Genomic DNA, 21,391 nt, shown 5'->3' with positions numbered 1-21,391 from the left:
AATGCCTTCTGTGGAAGAGTAATCCGGGTGCTATAATGGAACAGCATTAAAAGAGCAATTCTCATGCGTGAAAGCAAGTCCCAACCTTAGATAACCCCCTGAGGCCACCGCGTCCATACATCTCTACTGCCCTCCTCATTCTCCTTTGTAGAAGTCCTAGGAATCAAATGTGATGCCTCAGCAAGTGAAAAATTAACTTCACCTTACACCGTATTTGGTAATATGTAATTATTTTAGAACTAAGGTCATTTTAGAAAGGTGGTTTTTATCTTGTCCATCGTACCAAAATGCTCAAATTTATCAATAATGCCAGTTAGTTTGATAAAAGCTAATTATATTTTAATGCCCCCATCACCGTAGCTAGTTTGTCTTTTGAATGGAAGAGGGTTACAATCGGCAATCTTCATTAAAAACAAAACGACCAGATTTAAAAATACTTGTAGGAAGATGGAATAGAGTTGAGGTTCTGAGATGGCAGCGTAGCTCTGATTCATGAGACAGTTCTTAACTCTCCCCTCTCACCTGTCCTGCTTGTGCTCGTTAAATTAGTTAGAATTTCAGCCTATTTAGGTGTTTTCAAAATCATAAGGAAACTTCATTTGGTGACAGGATGGCAGTATGTGAAGAACACAAGTCAATTAAGGGCTGCACCGTTCCCACCTGGGCTGTAGGAAGCCTCAGCACCCTTGATGTATTACTTGGCTTCTCTAGAATGGTTTTAACATTCTCTTTTCTGCCCGTTTGGGGGGGGTTTTGTCTGTAGCTCTCGCTTCTGGTGGCTCTCTTCCAATAACGTCACTGGATGCGACTGGGAACCTGGTATTTGCCAATGCGGGAGGAGCCCCCAACATCGTGACTGCCCCCCTGTTCCTGAACCCTCAGAACCTCTCTCTGCTCACCAGCAACCCAGTGAGCTTGGTCTCCGCCGCCGCAGCCTCCGCAGGGAACTCTGGGCCTGTAGCCAGCCTCCACGCCACCTCCGCGTCCGCCGAGTCCATCCAGAACTCTCTCTTCACGGTGGCCTCTGCCAGCGGGGCCGCCTCCACCACCACCACCGCCTCCAAGGCACAGTGAGCGGGGCCGCGCGGGGCCTGCCACCAGCCTTTGCCACCTGCCGCGCGAGTGGCCTGCCAGCCAGGCTGAGACTGAACAATGTGATTGGCTTCCTCTTGCCATGTTTCAACAGCAAGCAAGGGAGAGAAGGGAGAAAAGGAGAAAAACGCCTACCAGAGGAAAAAAAAAAAAAAAGGATGGAGACAGGACAACATTTGCCTAATTTTGTAATAAAACACTGTCTTTTCAGGATTGCTTCATGGATTGGAGAACTTTCTAACCAAAAATTAAAAAAAAAAAAAAAAAGCAGAAACAAAAAATCAAAAACAAAAACATAAGTGAAAGGACTACTTATCATTTCCAGCAGTCATGATGACAAGTTAAGGTGGGTTACCAATTCCGATATAGGAAGGGGATTTCTTGTTTGTCTAAATTTCTTTTTTTCTTAAAAAAAAAAAAAATCATTTTTATGGGTCTGTTGTACAGGCCAGTAAGTCATAACAAGGTGTTTATAATCGTATCAATTGTGTTGGGGGTTCCTTTCTTAACTGGTACAATTTAGGCAGGCCTGTATTACTGTATCTCTATTATTATTGTTGTTGTTGTTATTGTTTTTTATATATATATATAGTTTGGACATGTTTATCTCTTGCTCCTGGATCCTACTTCAGTGAGCTCCCACACTGTGGGGAGGGAGGGTTTGGGGGTAAGGGGAGACTTACGTTCTTAACTGCGGGGAATGTTCTTGCTGGTTTCCTTATCCTTGATGACTCTTACAGAGGTGCTAGAAAATTATTTTCTTTTGCCACTTATGCAAGAGGCTTGGTGCAGAAGCTGATGGCAGTGTGTGCAAACACTCCCGCTCCACACACGCCCCCTCCCCCATCAGGTGGTGCCTTCGGAGCACTTTTGTGTAGGAAGCAATTCCTGCTGAACTGTAGCTCTCACTCACCCCGGATCATTGAATGACCCTGAGGCCCAGATCCTGCGGTGCACCGGGGCGCCGTCTGCTGTCCGTGGAGACGGCCGCGTGTGTCGCAGGGCAGGATCTGGTTCCGAAGAGCAAAGACTACTGCAGACACCTGACTTGGTGGTTCTCCTGATTCCCTGTCTCCTGAGAAATGCTCCTACTGTTGGTGTGTTTGTTTGTTTGTTTCCATTTTGTGAAAGTTTTCCATTCAAACTTCCTTTCATTTACTTGGCAAAGAGCGAATTGACTTCTTGAAATCGGGAAGCTCCTCCCTTCTGTTGTGTTCTGAAGGAACTCCCCTAGACTGTTGCCATCGAGTCTGTATCCCCCAAAGAGGTGTGATGGGAAGAGTCTGAGGCTCCCACCTTTTCCGGTGGCCGCAGACTTCCTTTTCACTGGACGACGTGTAAATTCCTCTAACCTTAAGACTCTCCTTGCTTCCCTGACTGGAGAATGCACTTACTGGCTGGGCACGGGGTCTTAGAACCTTTGAAGGACTTTGAGCAGGAACTTTGCACACACCTCAAGTGTCTCCTTGGTTTATTAGTGATGCTCCAGCTCGGTAGGTCAGAACGGCAATACACGTCTCGCTATACGCTGTAGAAAGTGATTAGCTTCCGGAATTGTTTTCAGGGTGTTTCTAGACGATGTAAATGAGCCCGTCGAAAGGAAGAGTTTATGGAAGTAGATGAAGAGGAATGAGGGTAACTTGGAAATTCAATTCCCCTTTGTGTCAGCGTACTATTATGATGTTTTGTCTGTACCAAGACATTTCCCGGACGACTGGATCACTGCGATGCGGCTCGTCTGAGCCCCCCCCTCTTATTGGAGATCAGGTTCCCGTTTGGTATCTGTGGCTGCCTGCTTTTATCTCCAGTGGCCCAAGACTGCACTTTCCCCCCTTTCGAGCTAGGGTCTGAGAGAGAGTGGACAGGTCGTTTTCGTTCTGATTGCTCTGCTTATGTCCCCAAGAGAGCTTGGAGTCTGTGTGTTTGTCTCTTCACAGTGTTGGGAAAGGCAGTGATACAGATACAGCGTGTATTTTTGTGTGTGATCGTCCAAGTGGGAGACAGGCACCTTAATATTAAATGGCCAGAAACGGATTTAGTCCCTTTGTTAATTTTTCTTTTGTTGCTTCTGTCTTCCCGTTTTATTTCACGGAGTATTTAATTATCAACCTAAATTTCCTCTTCTCACCGTTCACCTTCCCCAAAATCCCTCCAAAATCAGTGAACTGCAAGCAGGGAAACTAACAAATAATGTCCATCCACCTTTTTTTATGTGTGGTGTGTTTTTTTTATGTTGTCGTTTTTTTGTTTGTTTGTTTTCTTTTTTTAACTAAGCTTGAACCAAAGTCAATTTTTAGCAAGCTGCTGTACTAATGGACTAGTTTATAACGTGCATTTCAGACACATTGAGGAGATAGATGCTACTGACAATTTCTTTTTTCATTTGTCTTTATTTTATATAAAAGTTGCTGCTTGTTTTAATCTTTTATGTTGGTTAATTGTAATATCCTCTGGGCAGACATTAACTTGATTTTAACTAGTGTATTTAGTTCGGTGTGTAAATAGAATGGCAGTGTCGGTTACTAATTTTTCTCCTCTCCATCTTCTCTGATGTTGTTCAGTTTCATCTTGTATCCCAACTTGACATCTCTAACTTTAGTCTGTGCAAATGGTTTTAGGGCTGTCACTAATAGTAGCTGCCCATTATAATGAGTCCCTCCCCTGGGAGTGGTAAGTTAGGAGGAAGGATTCAGGGAGGGAAATGCTGATACCCACCGTCCCAGATTAGAGGTTATAGCATTAATTTCCCAAAACTGCTGCCAAAGGAAGTGTGGAGTCCTAAGAGACTCAAACCCAGTGGATTAAAAGGAAGGGCAAAGAAAGGCTGTGCTTGTGTGTGTGTTTTCCTGTGTGGTTCAAAAGATGCTCCCGCTCCTAAACAAGGTTCATCAACGGACTTTAATGTTTTAAAGATACTAAGCTTTAAATGTCAGGACGATGGGCTTCTATTCTCTGTCCTGTCTGTGTTCTCTAGTCAGCCTGGGATAAGGGGATTCTGCCTTTTCGCGTGTGTGTGGATCACTTCATGAGGATAAACCTTAAACCAGCATAAAAATCCGTGCTTAAAAGAAAGAAATCCTTAGACAAAGGTAACATTTAAAAATTTTCTCGTTCTTTTCTTATTTAAAGACAAGTTGTAAAACGAAAGGTACATTTGTACATGTACACAGGAAACACTAAAACAGTTTGTTGATAGGTATTTAGCTTAAAATCACTCCCCACCACCATCCCTAGACATTTTGCTGATCATACGGCTTCATGACTCAACCTTGAGTCCTTTTTGACTTTATATTATAGTTATCATCTCAAGAAATGCTTTTTGAATTGAGTGAATCTCCTAAGCTAAGGTACTCAGACTTGACTTTGAACCACCTTATATGGGAAAGTCTGGAAATTAAGGGGGCCATTTGACCAAAAAGAGGTGTTTGGTAGTTTCTGCATTTCTAAGCGGTTGGGCCGGACGGGTCATCAGAACTCATTGTACATTCTTCTTCTCCCCTCCCCCCCGCCCCCCCCCCCCCCGCCTCCATGTTTATGCAGATTTTATTTCCTCCCTGAATTTGGTGAATACATACTAAACCAAAGACTAATTCTGAATGCATTTATAGTGATACTATATTTCTGTATTTGCCCATGGTAATGGGCCCTCCCCAGGGAGTGGTGAATGTAATTGAATCCTGCTTATCACAAGCAGTGCAATTTGGTCATGAACTTTATTTATACCCTGTGTGAATCTGAAGGACAGAGCAGAAAGACCTAGAAAAGGGCTTCTTATTGGAACAATATTATTGTTCCTGATTTAAGAAATAAGTTGAGTGCTATATATTAGTTTAAATGTTTCTGAATTATATAAGCAGCTTTTTAGAATTAAAAAAAATGTTCACCTCTATTACCTGACACAATACACGCTTCCTTTTATTTATCTGATAAGAAAGACCAATACCATCCCAATTCACTCAACTTATTACTCAAGCAACGGAACCAAAGGAATCCAACTTTCATTTTGTGTAGGACCATACCTATTTGTACTTCATGGTAGCATTATTAGAAGTTAACGATCCTTTTTTTTTTCTTTAAGGGAAAATAAGGTTAATTAAAAGACTTTTTGTGAGATGATCATGCTGTTTTGTTCTACATAATTCATTCATTGTTGGGGGAAAAAAAAGCACAATTATACCTCTTTTTTTATGTTATTTTGCCCTGTTATCCCTCATGTATTTGGGAAGATGGGGGAATCTTGTCTGTATTATCCAGAAGCACAGATATTTTCTTGACACAAGATTTAAGGTCAGCCCAATCTTTAACATTAAATTTTCTCTTTAAATTGCTGGGAAGGCTGGATACATTTGCATATATAGGAAATCTTATTTGTAGATATTTGAAGCTCCAAACCCTGATAGTAAACATTGCAGTCAGTGTATATAATAAACGTACAGAAGAAACTCTTTGTAGTTCATAGTCTACAGTTGTTCCCAACCCATGTCATCCTCCCCAAACTTTCTTCACCGAGAAAAAAGTAAACCCGTTGAGATAGGAAGAAAAGGGAGACGTGCCAGCCGGGAGACGTCCGCGTGCACCGAGCCCCAGGGCTGGTGGGTAGCGCTGATGGGGAGCTGGTGGGGAGTGGCGCCTGCCCAGACCTCCTGCTGGCAGTATCCGCCGGGTCGGGGTCAGACCCCCTACGGGCACCCCAGAGGTCAGTCTACGGTTTGATAACCTTCAGTCAAAGAAGAGCCTCAACAATTCATGATGAGATGTTGGCCAAATTCTTTTCCGTCGATTCAGCATCTAAAATTGATGAATTTAAAGTTTATTCTCCAAACCATGTGTATTGCAGCTGAAAATATTAAAAGACCATCCATGCTACCAAGAAAATGGCTCTCAAGACCTGAAATTTAAAGTTATTCAAATGGGCAACAGTTGATGGATTCATTTGATCATAACCATTGATGAGTTCATTTTGTATATGCGTATAAAAAGCATTTAATGTATGACACTCTTCATCTAATCATAGCCCTGGCCATTTTGAAGTCCTTTTCAGTCTTAAAACATTTTGAAGATGACACTTTAAGATGGTAAATCTTTCTTAGCATTTACCTTCATTTTTGAGAAGGAAAAAGAATCTTTGCCATTCTTTTAAGAAAAATAACTTAAGATCCGCTATTAGGCAGGTTGGCATAATGGCGCACACAGTATAAATAAATGTGAGCTTGAACAGGAGTAGGATAAATAAACCGCTTTTATCATTAAAAGCTGATACCAGCCCTGTTCTGCCTCACTCTTTCGTTAATCCAAAGAGATTAAATGGGACACCCCGGAGATTTCCAGTAAGATAATTTGGGAGGATTTCATCAGGAAGGCAGGGAATGTGGTGTTTCTCAGATTTGTCCAGTTTATACCCAGATTTCCATATGGTTTGTGAGCTGTTGCTTTCTTCTAATTGTCCTCATTCGTGAAGCACTTAGGTCCTTGTTTTGGCTCTTCTTCTCTCCGCCTTTTCTAATAGCAGTAATTGAGTGAATCCTACTTTGATTCTGTGATCTGGAGCTCCTTTCAGCCCCCTCCTCCTCTTCCTTTTCTTTTTGAATGGTGATACCTTAATCTGTGAGGGTAACGCTGGTGGGTAACAGCTAGCTTCTGGCACCTTCATAAAATACCTCAGCGTAGCTTAGCATTGTTACAGACCTGGTTTTAATCTAAAAACCAAAAAAAGAAAAAAGAAAAAAACCTTTATAAATAGTGGAAATAATTCTAGCTGTAGCATTTAGTTGAACTGATGTTTATTACGGTTGATAAACATGATTGATGCTGTATGTATTTGGGATCCTGTTTATAGGTTACAATTTATAGGGTTAGGGAGGGTTGGGGTGGGGAGAGGAGAAATTGATTATGTTAGAAGGAAAATGTTGCTCATGTGTGTTTGTTTTTCCTCGTATCTGTCTTGCCAAAGGAAACTTGATTATCTCTGCAGTGGGTTTGGGATTCGTCGGCCTCTCCGTGGTTTGACCTGCACTGCAGCGTGTGGGTTACACATGGGCGGTGCTTTAGCTTCAGGGTCCCCTAAGGCATGTGTGCCCCTTCCTGTGGCCACCCTTGCCCCCAGACCCTGCCAGTCCATCCTAAGGATTCATTACCTCTCTGTGTGGCAAGAGCTTGGGCGAAGGACGCGTGTGTGGACATCCATCTGGGTGTGTGGTTGAGAAACGGAGGCCGAAGCAGGCATGCGCCATCTCATTCGGAAAGGAAAGACAGGTGCTGCATCCTCAACTAGGAAAACTAAAGTGGAACAGGTTCTTTTTGTCGCCCTCTGTCATGTTGGCAACATTGCAAAGCCCTCCTTCCTTTTCTCATGCCAAGGCTAATTCCTTCTAGACCAAAAATGCGAACAGAAGTAAAACCGACCCGAGCAGTTGAAAGCCAGCCTGCTTGCCTCACGCGTGTGATAAGGCGTGACCTCTGGGGACTGGCAGGTTGGTGAGACTGAGGAGAGCGGTGTTCCTGGTGGGAATGTGGATGAGAAATGCCGGCTTGGGAAATGCCAAAGCACCCTTTCTGCCCGTACTCTGGGACAGACTGCCGTGGCTCTCCACGTTCGGGTACGGACTCTGCCTCCAGAAAGGTTATTTTTAAATAAACCATCCGTCTCACCGAACCCGAGTGGGATTTGGTTTAGGTACCAAAGACACTGCTATGTCATTGTTGAGTCTTACGTTTTCAAAACAGGCAGAGAGAATAGGAGTGAAAGGCTGAGATTTGGAAAGGCTGTACCTATGTCTCTTTCCTTTTCCTCTCCCCTCTTTTCTCTCCTCCCTTACCCACATTTTGAAGGAAGTCTTGGTTGTCCTGGCTTCGGAAAAGAGATGAATTTTGTTTCGCTCTGCTGGCTCTGTAAAGACGGGTAGAGTTGCTCAGTGTAGCAGTGATGTTCCTAGAATTGCTGGCAAATCGGGGGGCGGGGGGGGGGGCATAAAATATGGGGGTAGAGGGTTTTTTTTTTTCTTTATTTCCCTTTATCTAACACTTATAAATAGAACCAGTACAGCCTGTTTGAGTTCAGATGATCCCTAGATGTGCTATCTCTGTTCTGTCACTTAAAAAGGATAAGCATTTTCAAGAGCAGGATTACATGGAAAACCAAAATTCCTTTATCCTCCCAGGGAGCTGTATTGTTCCAGAACGGTTTTATTCCTGGGTTCTAGGGAGTTGAGAAGTTCATTGTCTTGGTGTATTATTGATGGGACGGACACAGAAAGGGAGAGAGGGAAAAGACATTTATTACTCTCTTAATATTCCGTCAAAAATTGATCAGGTTGCAGAACTTCTTGAAAGCTTTATTAATAATCTGTTCTGACATTATATAAAAGTGGTATTAATATTGTGTGACCTTTCAAAGCGCTAGGTAGGTTTGTAAGTAGGTGATAGGGATATTGAAGATAAGAGCAATTGAAGCAGAAGTTACGGGAAACAAGGTGTGCGTGATGGAACACCACTTTGAGCACGGGTCGCGGAGGGCAGGCGCGGTGTCTGGTTCTTTCTGTGTCGCTGCATCTGCCCCCTCTCGGCACGGGGCTCCATTCCCCCCCCCCCTCCCCCGGCACCACCTTCTAGTTCAGACCCAGGACACTGTCAAAAAGGTCAGACCCCGAAAGTTAATTTACTGTAAAAAAAACATTGAGGTCTGCTGCAAAGTTCCCCCGCGTTTTCTTTGTTTACTTGTTCATCCTTGTTTTAAGTCGGCCCCAACCTTACAAAAGCAGCTTTTAAGGCTTCTTTCATAACCTGGCAGCAGCATTGAGTTCTCTAACGTTATATCCCAAAGTCTGCAGGCAGACAGCCGGATACAGTGCCGTGTGAAAGATGAGACCTCCAAACACTTCTTTAAAATTAGAATCTCCTTCGAATGAAACCGTGAAAAAGGACAGAGCCCCGTGGAGGGAAGGCCGTGCCCCCCCCCCCCACCCCCGGCCCCCGGCCCCCTCCCGCCGTCCGTGAGTCTGACAACCCAGCAGGAAAGGAGATGCACTTTCAGAGGCTGAAACGGAGGGGGTTCTGTCAGGAAAGGCCGTAGCTGTAGGCGTGTGGGGATGCCACGTCTGTGGCGCTCGCCCTGCCCAGGTCTGCAGAAGGCACGGAACTTTTCTAAGAATCGAGTGGACCGATGCCAGCCCGGGTGTGTTTAAAACTGCAAATGTTGGGGGCGGGCGGGGGGGGGGGAGCGGAAGACTTTGCAGGCGTGTCACAGCGTTGGGCTCTCTGCGGCATCGGTGGTGTGGCCCCCCCCCCCCCCCCCCCGGAGACGGAGGGAGAGGCAGACGGACTTCTCCCGGCTTCTCCCGTCCGCCTGAGCGCATTACTCAGTCCCGGGAGGGAGGCCTCCCGCGTTAGCCGCGTCAGACCGCAGGTCGAGTTCCTCCCTCTATGGTAATAGCAAAGGCTGGGTGAGTAAGGGTGGCGCTTCCGCCCACCCCAAGTCCAGGACTGTCGTATACCTCATTTCTAACTCGTGATTGAGTAACTTGCTGTAGCTTTCTCAACCCTCCAGAGTTGCCAAGTCCGCCCCCCCTCCTCTAAGTAACGTTGAACTCTGGCCTATAGCACCACAGGACCTGCAGCCTAGGGTGGGACCTCCTAAAGCCTCTGAATGTCGCTGCTGAAAAGCTACTGCAAACCGAGGGCAAATTGCAATCTTCTGTTTCTTTTCGTTGCAAGGGGGTCTTCGCAGGTCTCTCAACATCCGCTCGCCCTGCCACCCTGTCTCCGGGGGCTGGCCAGCTCTCCCCGCCCCCGCCTGCTGGGGTGGGAGCGTCCTGTCCCCCTCTGCGGCCTCAGGGTTCTGCTCATTTTCAGGACTTTGGGTGGAAGGGAAAAAGACACCAAAGGCTCCTTTAAGCTGACTGCTGCATACACATTTCACTTTTTTTCCTTTGTCATGACCAAAAAAATAATAATAATAAATCCAAATATTTAAGTTTTTATTATTATTAATATTATTATTATTTGACAATCTTGTATCCGACGGGCTCTTTAGAAGCTGCATCCCCAGCCCTTTCACCTTTTCTTTGAATGTAGTTCCCAGCCTTCAATTCCCACCCCCAGTGTTGAAAGAAAGCTTTGCCAGGTCTTACTACTGCTGCTATAAGCCAGGGGAGGGTGGTTTCTTTGTTTTGTTTTGTTTTGTTTTTTAAATTTCCAGCCAAAACCAAAGATTCCTTAATGATTGTATAAACTCAAAACAAACAAAAAAACCAAAGAAAAGAGAAGTCTTCAGCATCAATCCAGTCTGTGGCGTCCTGGCATTTAGAGGAGTGAGGCTAGGGGTGGGGGTGGGGGGCTGTGACCCACGGGAAGGGCAGGGTGGGGGGGTCTGTTTTCCATGTGCTCGGGTTTGCAGAGGTGCGTCCTCGTCCTCGGTAGTTTTGCTCTGGCCAACCTGTGAATGTGCCGTGGAACAAATTGGCATTTCAGATTTTCCAAAACAATAAAAAAGCCGCCATCGCCGTGATGAGCCACCCCCCCAGCAACCACGGTCACCACAGGGGCTTTTAGCACGGGGGAGCTGGGAGGCCAAGGCCTGCTGCCGGGCCGCCGGACCCACAGAGTGGGGGGACGTTGAAGACACTGGTGCAGGACTGGCTGCTCTGCTGGGTGCTTGGACCTCTGGGGTCATGACAGTGAGTACACGCCAAGGTGCCCTTCTAAGCCTTTTCTTCTCTCCTTTACTGGAACTGCTTGGAAGTGGCTCTGCCCTGTTTGCGAGAAAACGTGCAGAATGATCATCGAGCTTGTCGTTTCTCCTTACCGTAGTTGGTTTCCTTTCTGCAGCACCACTGTGCAACTATGCATTGTATTTCACAACCTTTGTGCTAGGTAGATGCCTGTGACTTTTTAACTCGGGGGTGGGGGTGGGGGGGCTTGCAAATGAAGGAACTTTTTACATGGATCTTTTTAATCTCAGTTGATTGGGGGCGGGGCGGGTATTTGGTTCTAGGGTCATACAAGCTCTATCCCAAAGCAAAATCCAAATGTTAATAATATTAGCCTGATGCAGATACCAAAGATGATTTCTTTCCTGCAGAACCTTAGACTTGTGTATTAAGTACGATTACCCAGCACTTGCATTAGTGTAACCTCAGTAATTCCAAAGCTTAGATGTATATTTTGGTATATTTCTGGGATATTAAAAGAAAAAAAAATGTCGTTTAACTTCTTGTTTGTTTCAGTGTAATGCTCTTAAAGTCATAGCATGAAAATAACTGAACTGTCCTATTCTTAGTAGTTTGAAATAATAGTATTTTTGTATGTTTTGGGTGTGTCTATGTATGTATTAACATAACAGTTTTCACTGCCTAGGTGTTCATAATAAAAAAGAAAATGAAAAAGTTCTGAGTGTACATAATATTCAGTAATAAACTTCCACCGGGTTCAATTTGGATTGCATATGTGCTGATTACCGTTCCCGACAGGGATTTTGTTTTGTTTTCAACAGACCGTGATCGTGTTTTCCTAAAGATGCTTTGGGTTTTTTTTTTTTTCTCTCTCTGTCTTTAAATATCTTAACTCCCCCCCCCACCACCTTTCTCTTTTCTTCCTTTGACTTTTTCTTTCTTTCTTTCTTTCTTTCTTTCTTTCTTTCTTTCTTTCTTTCTTTCTTTCTTTTTTTTTTTTTAAATATTGATTCAGGGGTGTTTTTCCACTGTTGTCGAGGGAGGGTCATAAGGGGTATTGGCCCCTTGGCCTCCCAAAACTTTTGTTTTATGTACTTAAGTTTAAAATGTGAGTTTGAGTTCTCTTTTGTGGAAACTTACGATGTGGTGTAAATGATTCTTTCCAAAATTGTCCAGCAGCTTTAATGAGGCAGTGACAATTTCTAAGTAGTTGATTGGGAGTCCTTTTGCATTTCTCCTTAGGTAACTTTGCAATCTGGGTGGCTCTTGTATAGCCTCACTGCCCCAGAGTGCCTGGTTAGCCATTTCCCCTCGGATAGGAATGTTTTGTAAGAATCTGCTGATAACCTGGATTTCGGGGGCCCTTGTTATCCGGGTCCCTGGGAAACACACGTTTTCTGGATTTTGAAAACCCAAAACGCAAGCAACTTCACATTTTGGGGAACTAGCTGATGTGCCTCCCGAGGCCTGAGGAGGTGGTGGGGAATATGAGCGGTGCTGTCTCTTTAAAAGTGCCCTTTATATGATTCCCCCTCCTGGGGCCTCCCACCGGGGCTGTAGGCTTGGGAGAGATTGCGTAGGTGACAGTGAATCAGAATGAAATGGTAGGTTTTGTGTAGATGCATTTGTCTGCTGTAATTTTTATATATATATTAAACTTACTGTAACTGTACAGTTCGTTTCTGTTGTAAAACATCATTAAACCATTTTCCAAGTGTTTTCACATTGTTGGAGTTTCCTTGCACTTGTCGTGTTGGTATTCTGGACGCTTCCCGCACACAGACCGTCGCATAAGCCTTCCCGTGGGTCTTTTCCAGGAGGGGCTCTCAGGGGTCCCAGGCACTGGAGGCACCTTGGTTCCTAGCCCACCCCCACCCTGGGTCCCACCGCCCACTTCCTCCTGTGTCCCCTGGAGTGCTGTGGCCGCCACACCTCTCTCGCTCCCCAGACCCTGAGGGTTCAGGGTCGTCTCCTCGCACCCCAGGGCTTTGTGTGACCAAAGAAAGCGACTGGTCCTGCAAGATCACCCTTCAGGGCTCCCATTTCTCTTGTGTCTTTGATGGCAGACCAGGTATTGAATTTGACTTTTCCACCCTTCGCTCTTTATACACTTTGGTGCCCCTCCAACGTTTCCTGCCACATCCTGAACACCCATTCCCTGAGGGTTCTCTGAAAGAAGCTAGCCCCGGACTTGGCATCTGGTTCTCCTGTCGGAGGGCACACAACTCAACTTCACTCCCTCTAGCTTCTACGAGTTCACATTTAGCGTCTGGAATGCAGTTTGTTGAATGAGAATTCGAGGCTTTTTCTTTTCGTTTAATGTTTATTTTTTGAGAGAGAAAGCAGGAGCCGGGGAGGGGCAGAGAGGGATGGGGACGAAGGATCTGAAGCGGGCCCCAGGCTGACAGCAGAGAGCCCAACGCGGGGCTCGAACTTCCAAAGCGGAGCCAAGGTCAGATGCTCGACCGACCGAGCCACCCAGGTGCCCCTGAAAATCTGAATCCTAAAGCGAGTTTCCCACAGAAAGCAAACATCAGCTTGTTGAAGAGCTTTGGGAGGCTAACTTCCCTGTCTCTCGACCGTGTGCGACCCGGGTCTACTGGATGTTCTCCCTGAAGTAGGAGAGCGCTGCTGTCTCAAGACGTGCTTGCACCCTCTGAAGGGCCCGGAATGGGAAGGCCGATCTCGGTTCCTCTCGTCCCCTGATGTAACCCGACTAGGCTGCTATCCCACCCCTCGGGTTTGTAGCTTGCATGTAAGTTTGGGAAGTTTATCCCTTAAAGCAATTTGCGGAGTCCTTAACAAATCTTCTGTTTGGTAGAGACTGACCTGCTCGCTCGCCAGCATGAGAAAGACCTCAGAAGGCAAAAGCCATCCCTACAGAATGGGGATAAAGTACTGATTATCATCACCCTGTAGGCCTTGTTAAGAAGGGAGTTACGTTCTAACCCACTTCCGCTTGGCATGGGCCAAGCTGAGTTCCCCGCGAGAGGGTGTCCATGACATCTGCTCTGTTGCTGCCTTTCCTTTCTCCAAAAACGAGCGCTCGAAGATGCAGGACCTCTGTAGTTAGAACTCAGTCGTAGGGTCGCAGAAACGTCCGGTGCCAGGCTGCCAAAACGCATCATGAGTTCTTGTGGACAGGGACCAGGTCTACAGCTACGGCTGAACAGCCGACCGAATGGCCAGGCTTTGAGTCCCCTTGGAACCTCCTCTTAGCTTGAATTAATCACCTGCCCTTCTTGTCCCTGCCCAACCCGGCTTCGGTGACCGTTGTGTTCTTAGGGCATACTCCAGGAAGAAGAAAACTTGATCAGAAATATCCACATCCTACCTAACTTCAGTGACAACAAAGTGATGCAGGTTTTTAAAAATACCAAAAGCTTCCATTTTAATTTACATGCACACGCAACACGTCCGTGCTTCCTCAATGCAAGTGAGCGGCCTTCCTTTGTTCTAAAACCCATCTTCCTATTTTAACACGAAACAGGGCTGCATCTTACAATGGATGTTTCTGTTAAGAGTTGGGTTTTTTTTTTTTTTTTACATAAAATAAGTTGGCGGCACATCTGAGCCGATCAGTAGCTTCTTGGGATGGAAGGAATCCACCTGTGCTTTGGAGGGGGGAGCCCCGGGCCCTAGGAAGCGGCACCCGGGCCGCCTCCCCTTGACCCTGGGCTCCTCCCCCCAGCACTTGTGGCTCTCACCCAGCTGGCTCTTCTGTGCGTGCGGGCGTCTTGCCCGTGGTCCGGTAAGTGCCCTTGCCCACCCAGGTCAGCTGTGGCACCCACACCTCGCCGCTGGCTTTCCTCCCTGCCTCTTGAGCCAAATTGTTGACGGGACTGGGCCAAACTCTTGTTTTCAAGCCAGCCATACATACGGGTCACACGGCCTGCGTGTAACTCCGCGGACCCTGAAACTAGGCCTGACGTGTGAGGCTGACTCACTTTGACTGACAGATGAACCCAACTTCGGGTGCCCGGTGAGTAGAAGACAAAGGAGTGGCAACCCAAAAGGGGCCGTCTGTTGTCTTCGACTCAAGGCCGCTAACGCCACACAACACCCATTTCCTGTCCCGTTGCCTCGTGACCAGGTTACATAATTAGGGCTGGCTGTCATCAGCCGTCCTACGTTCTGTCCCTCCTCCGAGGCCTTCCGCCCGGGAAACTTGCCCGCTTCTCCGGTAGCTTAGCGGGCTCTGTCCGCACCCCTTCGCGGGCAGCCACCCCTCCCCGCCTGGCCCCTGTGTGTCGCGACACAGCCGTGGGATGCTGCTCTTTGTGATCCGCCTGGCGTCCAGCGGCAAAATTTCAAGCCCCTAAGCCTGTGGTGGTACTTCTCTGTCCTCCCGGGTGGCTTGTAAAGTGCTGGGCACGGAAAATACGTAGGTGCAGGGTAAATATTTGTTGAATGGAATTGAATTCCCCCTACGAGGCCGGATTACAAATTGAATGCCTTGTCTTCGGGAGTTGTTACGCGTTTCGCCCGGGCCCGGCATGCACAGCGCTCCTGCCGGAATCCTAGGTGCTCGGGGGGGGCTTTTAACAGCCACGATCTTGGGTTCTGATCTCAAACACGACCCGATATTAACTGCTAGCTTGATGAGTTGGGGCCTCGCCTACAGCCCCTACATTTATTTTTTTTTTTATTTTTTTATTTTTTAACGTTTATTTTATTTTTGGGACAGAGAGAGACAGAGCATGAACGGGGGAGGGGCAGAGAGAGAGGGAGACACAGAATCGGAAGCAGGCTCCAGGCTCTGAGCCATCAGCCCAGAGCCCGACGCGGGGCTCGAACTCACGGACTGCAAGATCGTGACCTGGCTGAAGTCGGACGCTTAACCGACTGCGCCACCCAGGCGCCCCAGCCCCTACATTTAGAGGGAACCTGACGGAAGAAGACCTCTGTCGTCCTCCGGCCCTCCCCGAACCCCACAAGACTGAGGTTTGGGGCAGTGGCATGAGCGGCTGTTTGCAAGTCCCAGACTCTGCTGACTGGCTGCTCGCTGGCCTCCCTCTGCCACCAGCTGGGCACGGAGCCGGAAGCCCTGCACTCCCCCCCCCCCCCCCCCCCCCCCCCCCCCGCCACAGGCCTGGCCCAGCCTGACGCTGCCCACTGGTACTGCACTCAAGGCCTCCAGGCGCGGCCACCGACCCAGATGGAGGCACTCCACCTGTGCCCCCCAGGGAGCCACGCCGCTCTCCGGAGGTCAGTTTTGTCCCCTGACAAGGGCACCAGACGGACTGCCTGACGACTAAATTACCGTCACCGGCCGGACTGCCAAAATAAAGCCCAGAGAACACGCATTTTCACCAAAGCGTTTATTATGCGAAAGAGTAAGGCTTCAGCAAACGAGTATAAATTAAAACTCAGCAGACAGAGAGGGTTGTCCACTCATAGTCGTGTGCCCCGTAATCACACGGCGATGTTCCCCAGAGTCGCCACGGCCCTCGGGGCGGGGGGGGGGGGGGGTGTCTCTGCGGGTCTGCGTGGGGCTGAGCCTCCCGCCGAGACCTTCCCGGTGACGTCCGTCTCTCACCTGGGGCGCGACGTGAACGAGGGCCTGGACAGAGTGTGGTCCGGCCCCTTCCCTCGCCCCCACGCTTGCTCGCGTCACACCTGTAAGGGCACCTGCTACGTCCCCTTGGGCCGCTCTGGTCACAACTCGCTTCCCCTCGGAGAGTGTGAGCTCCGCGGGGGCAAGCACAGGCTCGTTGGGTCCCTGAGTGCCTGGGCCACAGACGCTGACCTCTCCGGAGGGAATGTACGCTTGACCGAGGAGGGCCCCCTCCTGTGTGCCCCGCACCCCACCCCGTGCCCCCCACGGAGGCTCCATGACCCCCTGCCCCTCCCCACCTCATCCACCGCGGACGTGCCCCGGCTCCCCTCCCATTGTCCCCTCTGCACAGACCTTTCACAGGGATGCACGACAGCCCCTTTGCCCCAGTTACAAGTCACCTTGACATGAAGGCACGGGTTGACAACAGACGCCGGATTTACAGCAGGAGCAAAGCCACTCAAATACGGACAGGACAATAGAGCCTATTAGGATATGTGCTAACATTTGAGTTTCTCTGGGGACTTGACAAAACATGGACCAAACATGGCTGTGAGGAGTGTGCACCCGTCTCCCAGGTGAGAGCCCAGAGCCTCCAGGACGGGGGCCTGTCCACAGTCCCCAACAAACCAGAAGACCCGAGAACCTGCGGGGTTCACCACGGGCTCCTCGAGGACGGGGCCTCAGCCCTGGGGGAACGCACTCCCCTGCAGAGTCCAGGGACGACGTTCCGTGCATGACGGTTTGGAAATGGACGTGACCAAATGTTACAACGCGAAGCGTCCTATTCTTAAAAAGGAATACTTGGGTGGTGAAGAAATACGAGTGAACTGGGTTATAAACGCTTTATCCTGTGTCTTTCACAATCTGGGTGTCTTCAGGTCTGGCCTGTGATTGGCGAAATGCCCGGTGCTCTTAGCGAGGGGGCAGGGTCTGCATGTGGAGGGCATCATAGGTGTCCTTGGTGGCCGTGCTGAGCCCCTAGTGAAAGCAAATCAGAAAAGAAAAGTGGGTCAAGAGCTCCGCGTGGGCTCTAGGCTACCTGGAGGCCAACAAGTGGCTTCCAGAGGCCTAGGAACGATCCCCTCGTGCCCCAGGTAGGGGCCTGGCCCCAGAAGGCTACAGAAAAAATATGTTCTATGCCCTGCTAGGAATGACCTGGAAGCAACTCCTTTCCAGCTAAATTCTTACCTTCTTCCTAGCTTCCGGAGCACTGAGCCCTACAGTGTCTGGGGCCTAGAGAAACCTCCTGTTGGACCAAAGAGGAAGGAGAGCCCCCACCCTCCCCAAACACTGAGCTGGAATCGGGGTTCGCTCCAGAGTCTGCTGTCCCTGACACCTGGGCCTCCAGGAAGCCAGGACTTGTCACAAGGAGACAGTGGCTCCCTGACCTCAGCCGCCCCCACCCCACCCCCGGGCCTTGTTCCCAGGCCACCCCACTACAGTTATGTCCTCTGTCCTGGTCCCAGTCCCACTACGACGTCTCTCCCTGGTCCAGAAGACAGATCCAGGAAGCCACTCACAGGAAAATTCTAGGGGCCCTTTTGACGTCATTCTGAACTCAGGCAAGCTGGGCAGCCTGACACCTTAGAGCCCGTCAAGCAAACTGTGAACGGCCCAGGGGAGCCAGAAGTAGCCGAATAAAATCCCGCTGGGGATTATATTTTAGAGAAATAGGTTGGCTCTCCTTCGTTTGCATAATCATTCACACTGATTTGCATAAACCAGACACCTGACTACGACACTTTCTTTTTAAAGTTGCTATTTCTCTCTCTCTTTTTTTTTTCTCCTTCAATTCTCCCACCCATCCACCCATCATATTAGGTCTGAGGGTCCGGGGCACAGGCAAGGCTTCTTGCAAGGGTGTGGGGCAGCACAGGAAGAGGCAGGAAATTGCTCGTGTGGCGTCCTCGGCCTACATCGACCCTTTGGCAAGACCGCACGGCCTCTGCGCAGCTGCTGCTCCTCCGTAGCCAGTGCCCCGGGGGCTCCCGTGGGCACGACCGTGGGAGCCATACTTCAATCGCTACATCCCAGCCCTGCCCCAGGGCCCGGCCGGTTCAGGGGCCTCGGGTTCGCCCTGCCCGGCTGATGGCGAGAGCTGGTGCCACCAGCAAGCAGAACGTGGGCGTCTAGCCTCGCCCCTGGTTAGATGGCACCCGGGGACCGAGGGCCCGCAGCGCAGACCGGATGCTCTGCATCCGTTTTTACCTGGTAGAGGCCATCATGCCCCTTCCCTCTCCGCCGCTGGTTCTGTGGGAGGGAGACAAAAGGGCAGAAAGGCACAGAGTCAGCAGCGGCCTCCGGCTCAAGGCCTCTACTCCAGGGGCCCCCAGAGAATCAGAGGTGACGGTCTCCCAGCCGGTACCCCTGCCCCTGGGCTAGAAAGGTCCTGAGGCCCGAAGACTAAGGTGAGGATCGTCTCCGATGGGGCCCAGGTTTGCTGTGAGCCATGCAGGCCCTCCCGGACATCGGAGTCCTAGGATCCCGGGCTGCGTGGGGGGCTGGCCACGCTGCTTGTCACCTGGAACAAATGGGCCTCCCTGCCCCTCCCAGAATTCCTGGCTGCTATCCATGCTCACAGGGAATGGCAAGCAGATAGTGCTCTGAGCTCTGGCTCAGAGCACACCACGGCAATTCCTGATGGTGACAAATTTGACTTGCTCGTACAAAGCGTAGTGTGTCTTACAATCGGGACTCGGTCCCTGAAAGAACATCAGCCTTTCCTTAGCATCTTAAGTACGGCCAATGCTTCGCCCCTTGGCAACCATCACAGGGGCTTTTGCAGGTGATAAGGGGAATGTAGGCGAACGGGTGGGAACAGAGGCCTACAGCAGGCCCATCTGGAAGCGGAGGAGGAGCTCCTTGGGAGGAGCATCCCCATCCTGACCCAATTCTTGGGAATCAAGAAGCAGCACTCACGTCGCCTTTTATCCCAATCTCACTGTAGGCCTCCGCCATCTTGTCTTTTTGCAGTGCCTGGAAAAGAAGAGGGCACGGGACACTGATTTCACTACCTTATGCAGAAGACACTGGGCTCCCCTACAAGAGGATGCCTCTCGACTCCCTACTGGAGGGGAGCTCGCACAATCAAAGCTCCAGTCCTTATTCACATAAGCATCTCCGTCCCCGACCAGCTCCAACCTCACCCTTCTCCTCAGCCCTTTGGACTCTTCTCTGAGCTGCCAGCCCTTTGCACTGAGCTGAGAAGCTCAGGTTAGGTTCAAAGATAAAATGTGGAATCCTAGCCAAAGAACATGAATGTGGACAATGCGAGGGCCCCCTGGAGCCCCCAGAACCATTTATCTGAGCAAGCTGTCTCTTTACACAGCCAACACCACGGGCTGTGGATCAACCAATTGCAGGAAGGAAGGAGAGTCAGCTCTCTCTGGTCCGCTTCGTGGCAGACCCACGTCAACAGTCTGAAAACCACAGTCAGATGCACACCCAGAGGGGGAGGTTGACCTTTGAGCAAGAGGCAACACTCAGGAAGACTCCAGCTTCTAGAAGCAGGAGCCCCTCAGAGGGGCCTGCCACCCTATACTGGTCCAGCCTGACCTGGCCGTTCCCCGGGGCCATCTACAGGGAAACTCCAACGGCAGACTCAGGGGCTGAGGGAGGGAAGGCAAGAGAAGGCTGTTCTATACACAGCCAGCCGCCACAGGCAGCGAGCAGGTGGGGCATCTGGCACGGAAAGGTCAAGCGGGGCAAAGGCACAGGGCAGGGAGTGATGCCGTCACCAGGAGCCCCCCTCCAGCCTGCCCTCCTGTACTCACATTGTACACGACTTCCGGAGGATTCCTCCTCCTCTGCTGGGGAAGACAAGGGGAAGGTTAGAGGTGGAGAAGCAGGGACCCAAGGCAGGAGGGTTGCAGCGGCCTCCTTGCACCTCCCCTCCGCACCCCCGGGGCCACCTGCCCGCCCGCCCCCCACCAGCTCCCTCCTGCAGCCCTGCCCCCATCTCCCCCACCCTCACAGCTCTACCTCAGCCTCTGCTTCTTAGTGCACACTGCACGCTCCCTTGCACACAGGGTTCACTTCCCCGCATGGCCTCCTTGGCCCAGCCCTGCCCAGGGCAGGCCGCGGGGTCTCGGCTGAGAGCCAGTCTGCGTGTCCCCTTGCAGACACAGTGCCATACGTATCACAAACTTATAAGTGGGATTTCTGGCTGAAAAGGAAAGGTACTGAGTACCTTCATTTGGAGCAGGCCAGCCACTGCTCGGTGAGGGAGCACTGCTCACCCCTCCGTCTCCACCCCTCCTCACCCCTCCTAGTCCAGGGAAGAGGAGAGCTGAGGCCGGAAGGCAGGGGCCAAGGAAACTGCTAGGGTCTCCTCTCCTCCCCGCCCGTCCGCTCTAGCAACGGCAGGCCCAGCACAGGGCTCAGACACAGGGGGCTGGGTAGACAGGTGTGACCAGAAACAACAAGGGAGGGCCACCCTAAAACCTGGGCAGCGGGCCTTTGGGCTGAGCCCTGCTTTTAAGCCTCCAGTCCCCACAGATTGTGGAGCTCACAGCCAAGAGCCACTAGGAGCCTGGAGCCCCACCACGCTCCAAGCGGTACCTGGGACCCAGAATTCCTTGTCCAGTGGCCTCGGGCCCTTCCCGTATGGCCCTCTTCACCAGATCTGTTCCTTTGGGGGGCAGATGGCCCCACTGTGTGTGCATCTCAGGGTGGACAAGAAGTTTAAGGGCAAGCGGGTGGACCTTGGATACAAGGGTGTCACATTCACGTACAGGAGGTCCCTTGCGATGCAGAACGGAGCCCGGGGGGGTTGGGGGGAGGAAGAGAAGGGCATGGAAGCAATGGCTCCACCTGTGCTAGGGCCCTAGGGCCCTTGAGGGATAGGATGGAGTGGGGGGGAGGGGGCAAGAGCGCGCAGGCACCGAGGAGCTCTCTCCTTGCGGCCGCTGAGCACACCCACACTGGCACACACAGGCAGAGACAGGAATGCCTACCTGCTTTCCTCCCATCTCAGGGTCCAGGCCTCGTCTCTTGTCCAAAACTTCATACTCCTGTCTTCCTCCCAGATTGAGCTCCTAGAACCGACGGGAAAGGCTCAGGGACTGGCAAGACA

At 50.1% G+C, this 21,391-nt stretch overlaps 2 protein-coding genes across 5 annotated transcripts in view; one reads left to right on the top strand and one right to left on the bottom strand.

The window, feature by feature from the left end:
* Positions 1-5,420, top strand: part of POU2F1 (POU class 2 homeobox 1) — a 182,551-nt gene extending 177,131 nt beyond the window's left edge. For all 3 annotated transcript variants that reach the window (XM_086693451.1, XM_086693452.1, XM_025926269.2), the window contains one exon: positions 764-5,420. In XM_086693451.1, coding sequence (XP_086549577.1) covers positions 764-1,074 — 311 coding nt within the window. In that variant the 3' untranslated portion in view covers positions 1,075-5,420. The remainder of the gene's footprint in view (positions 1-763) is intronic.
* Positions 5,421-16,063: 10,643 nt separating this feature from the next.
* The window catches only part of CD247 (CD247 molecule), a 75,106-nt gene continuing 69,778 nt past the window's right edge, over positions 16,064-21,391 (bottom strand). The window contains exons 4-8 of one of the 2 annotated variants that reach the window (XM_086693453.1): positions 21,273-21,353; positions 20,091-20,126; positions 19,237-19,293; positions 18,526-18,567; positions 16,064-17,295 (exon numbers count right to left, since the gene is read on the bottom strand). In XM_086693453.1, coding sequence (XP_086549579.1) covers positions 17,230-17,295; positions 18,526-18,567; positions 19,237-19,293; positions 20,091-20,126; positions 21,273-21,353 — 282 coding nt within the window. In that variant the 3' untranslated portion in view covers positions 16,064-17,229. The remainder of the gene's footprint in view (positions 17,296-18,525; positions 18,568-19,236; positions 19,294-20,090; positions 20,127-21,272; positions 21,354-21,391) is intronic. The other variant, XM_086693454.1, reaches the window with a different exon arrangement.

This window comes from Puma concolor, chromosome E4, assembly GCF_028749965.1.
Source record: "Puma concolor isolate L17-30 chromosome E4, mPumCon1.1.hap2, whole genome shotgun sequence".
In the NCBI taxonomy this organism is placed as follows: domain Eukaryota; kingdom Metazoa; phylum Chordata; class Mammalia; order Carnivora; family Felidae; genus Puma; species Puma concolor.
The sequence above is the reverse complement of the archived record's forward strand: the minus strand, read 5'-3'. Positions and strand labels throughout refer to the sequence as shown.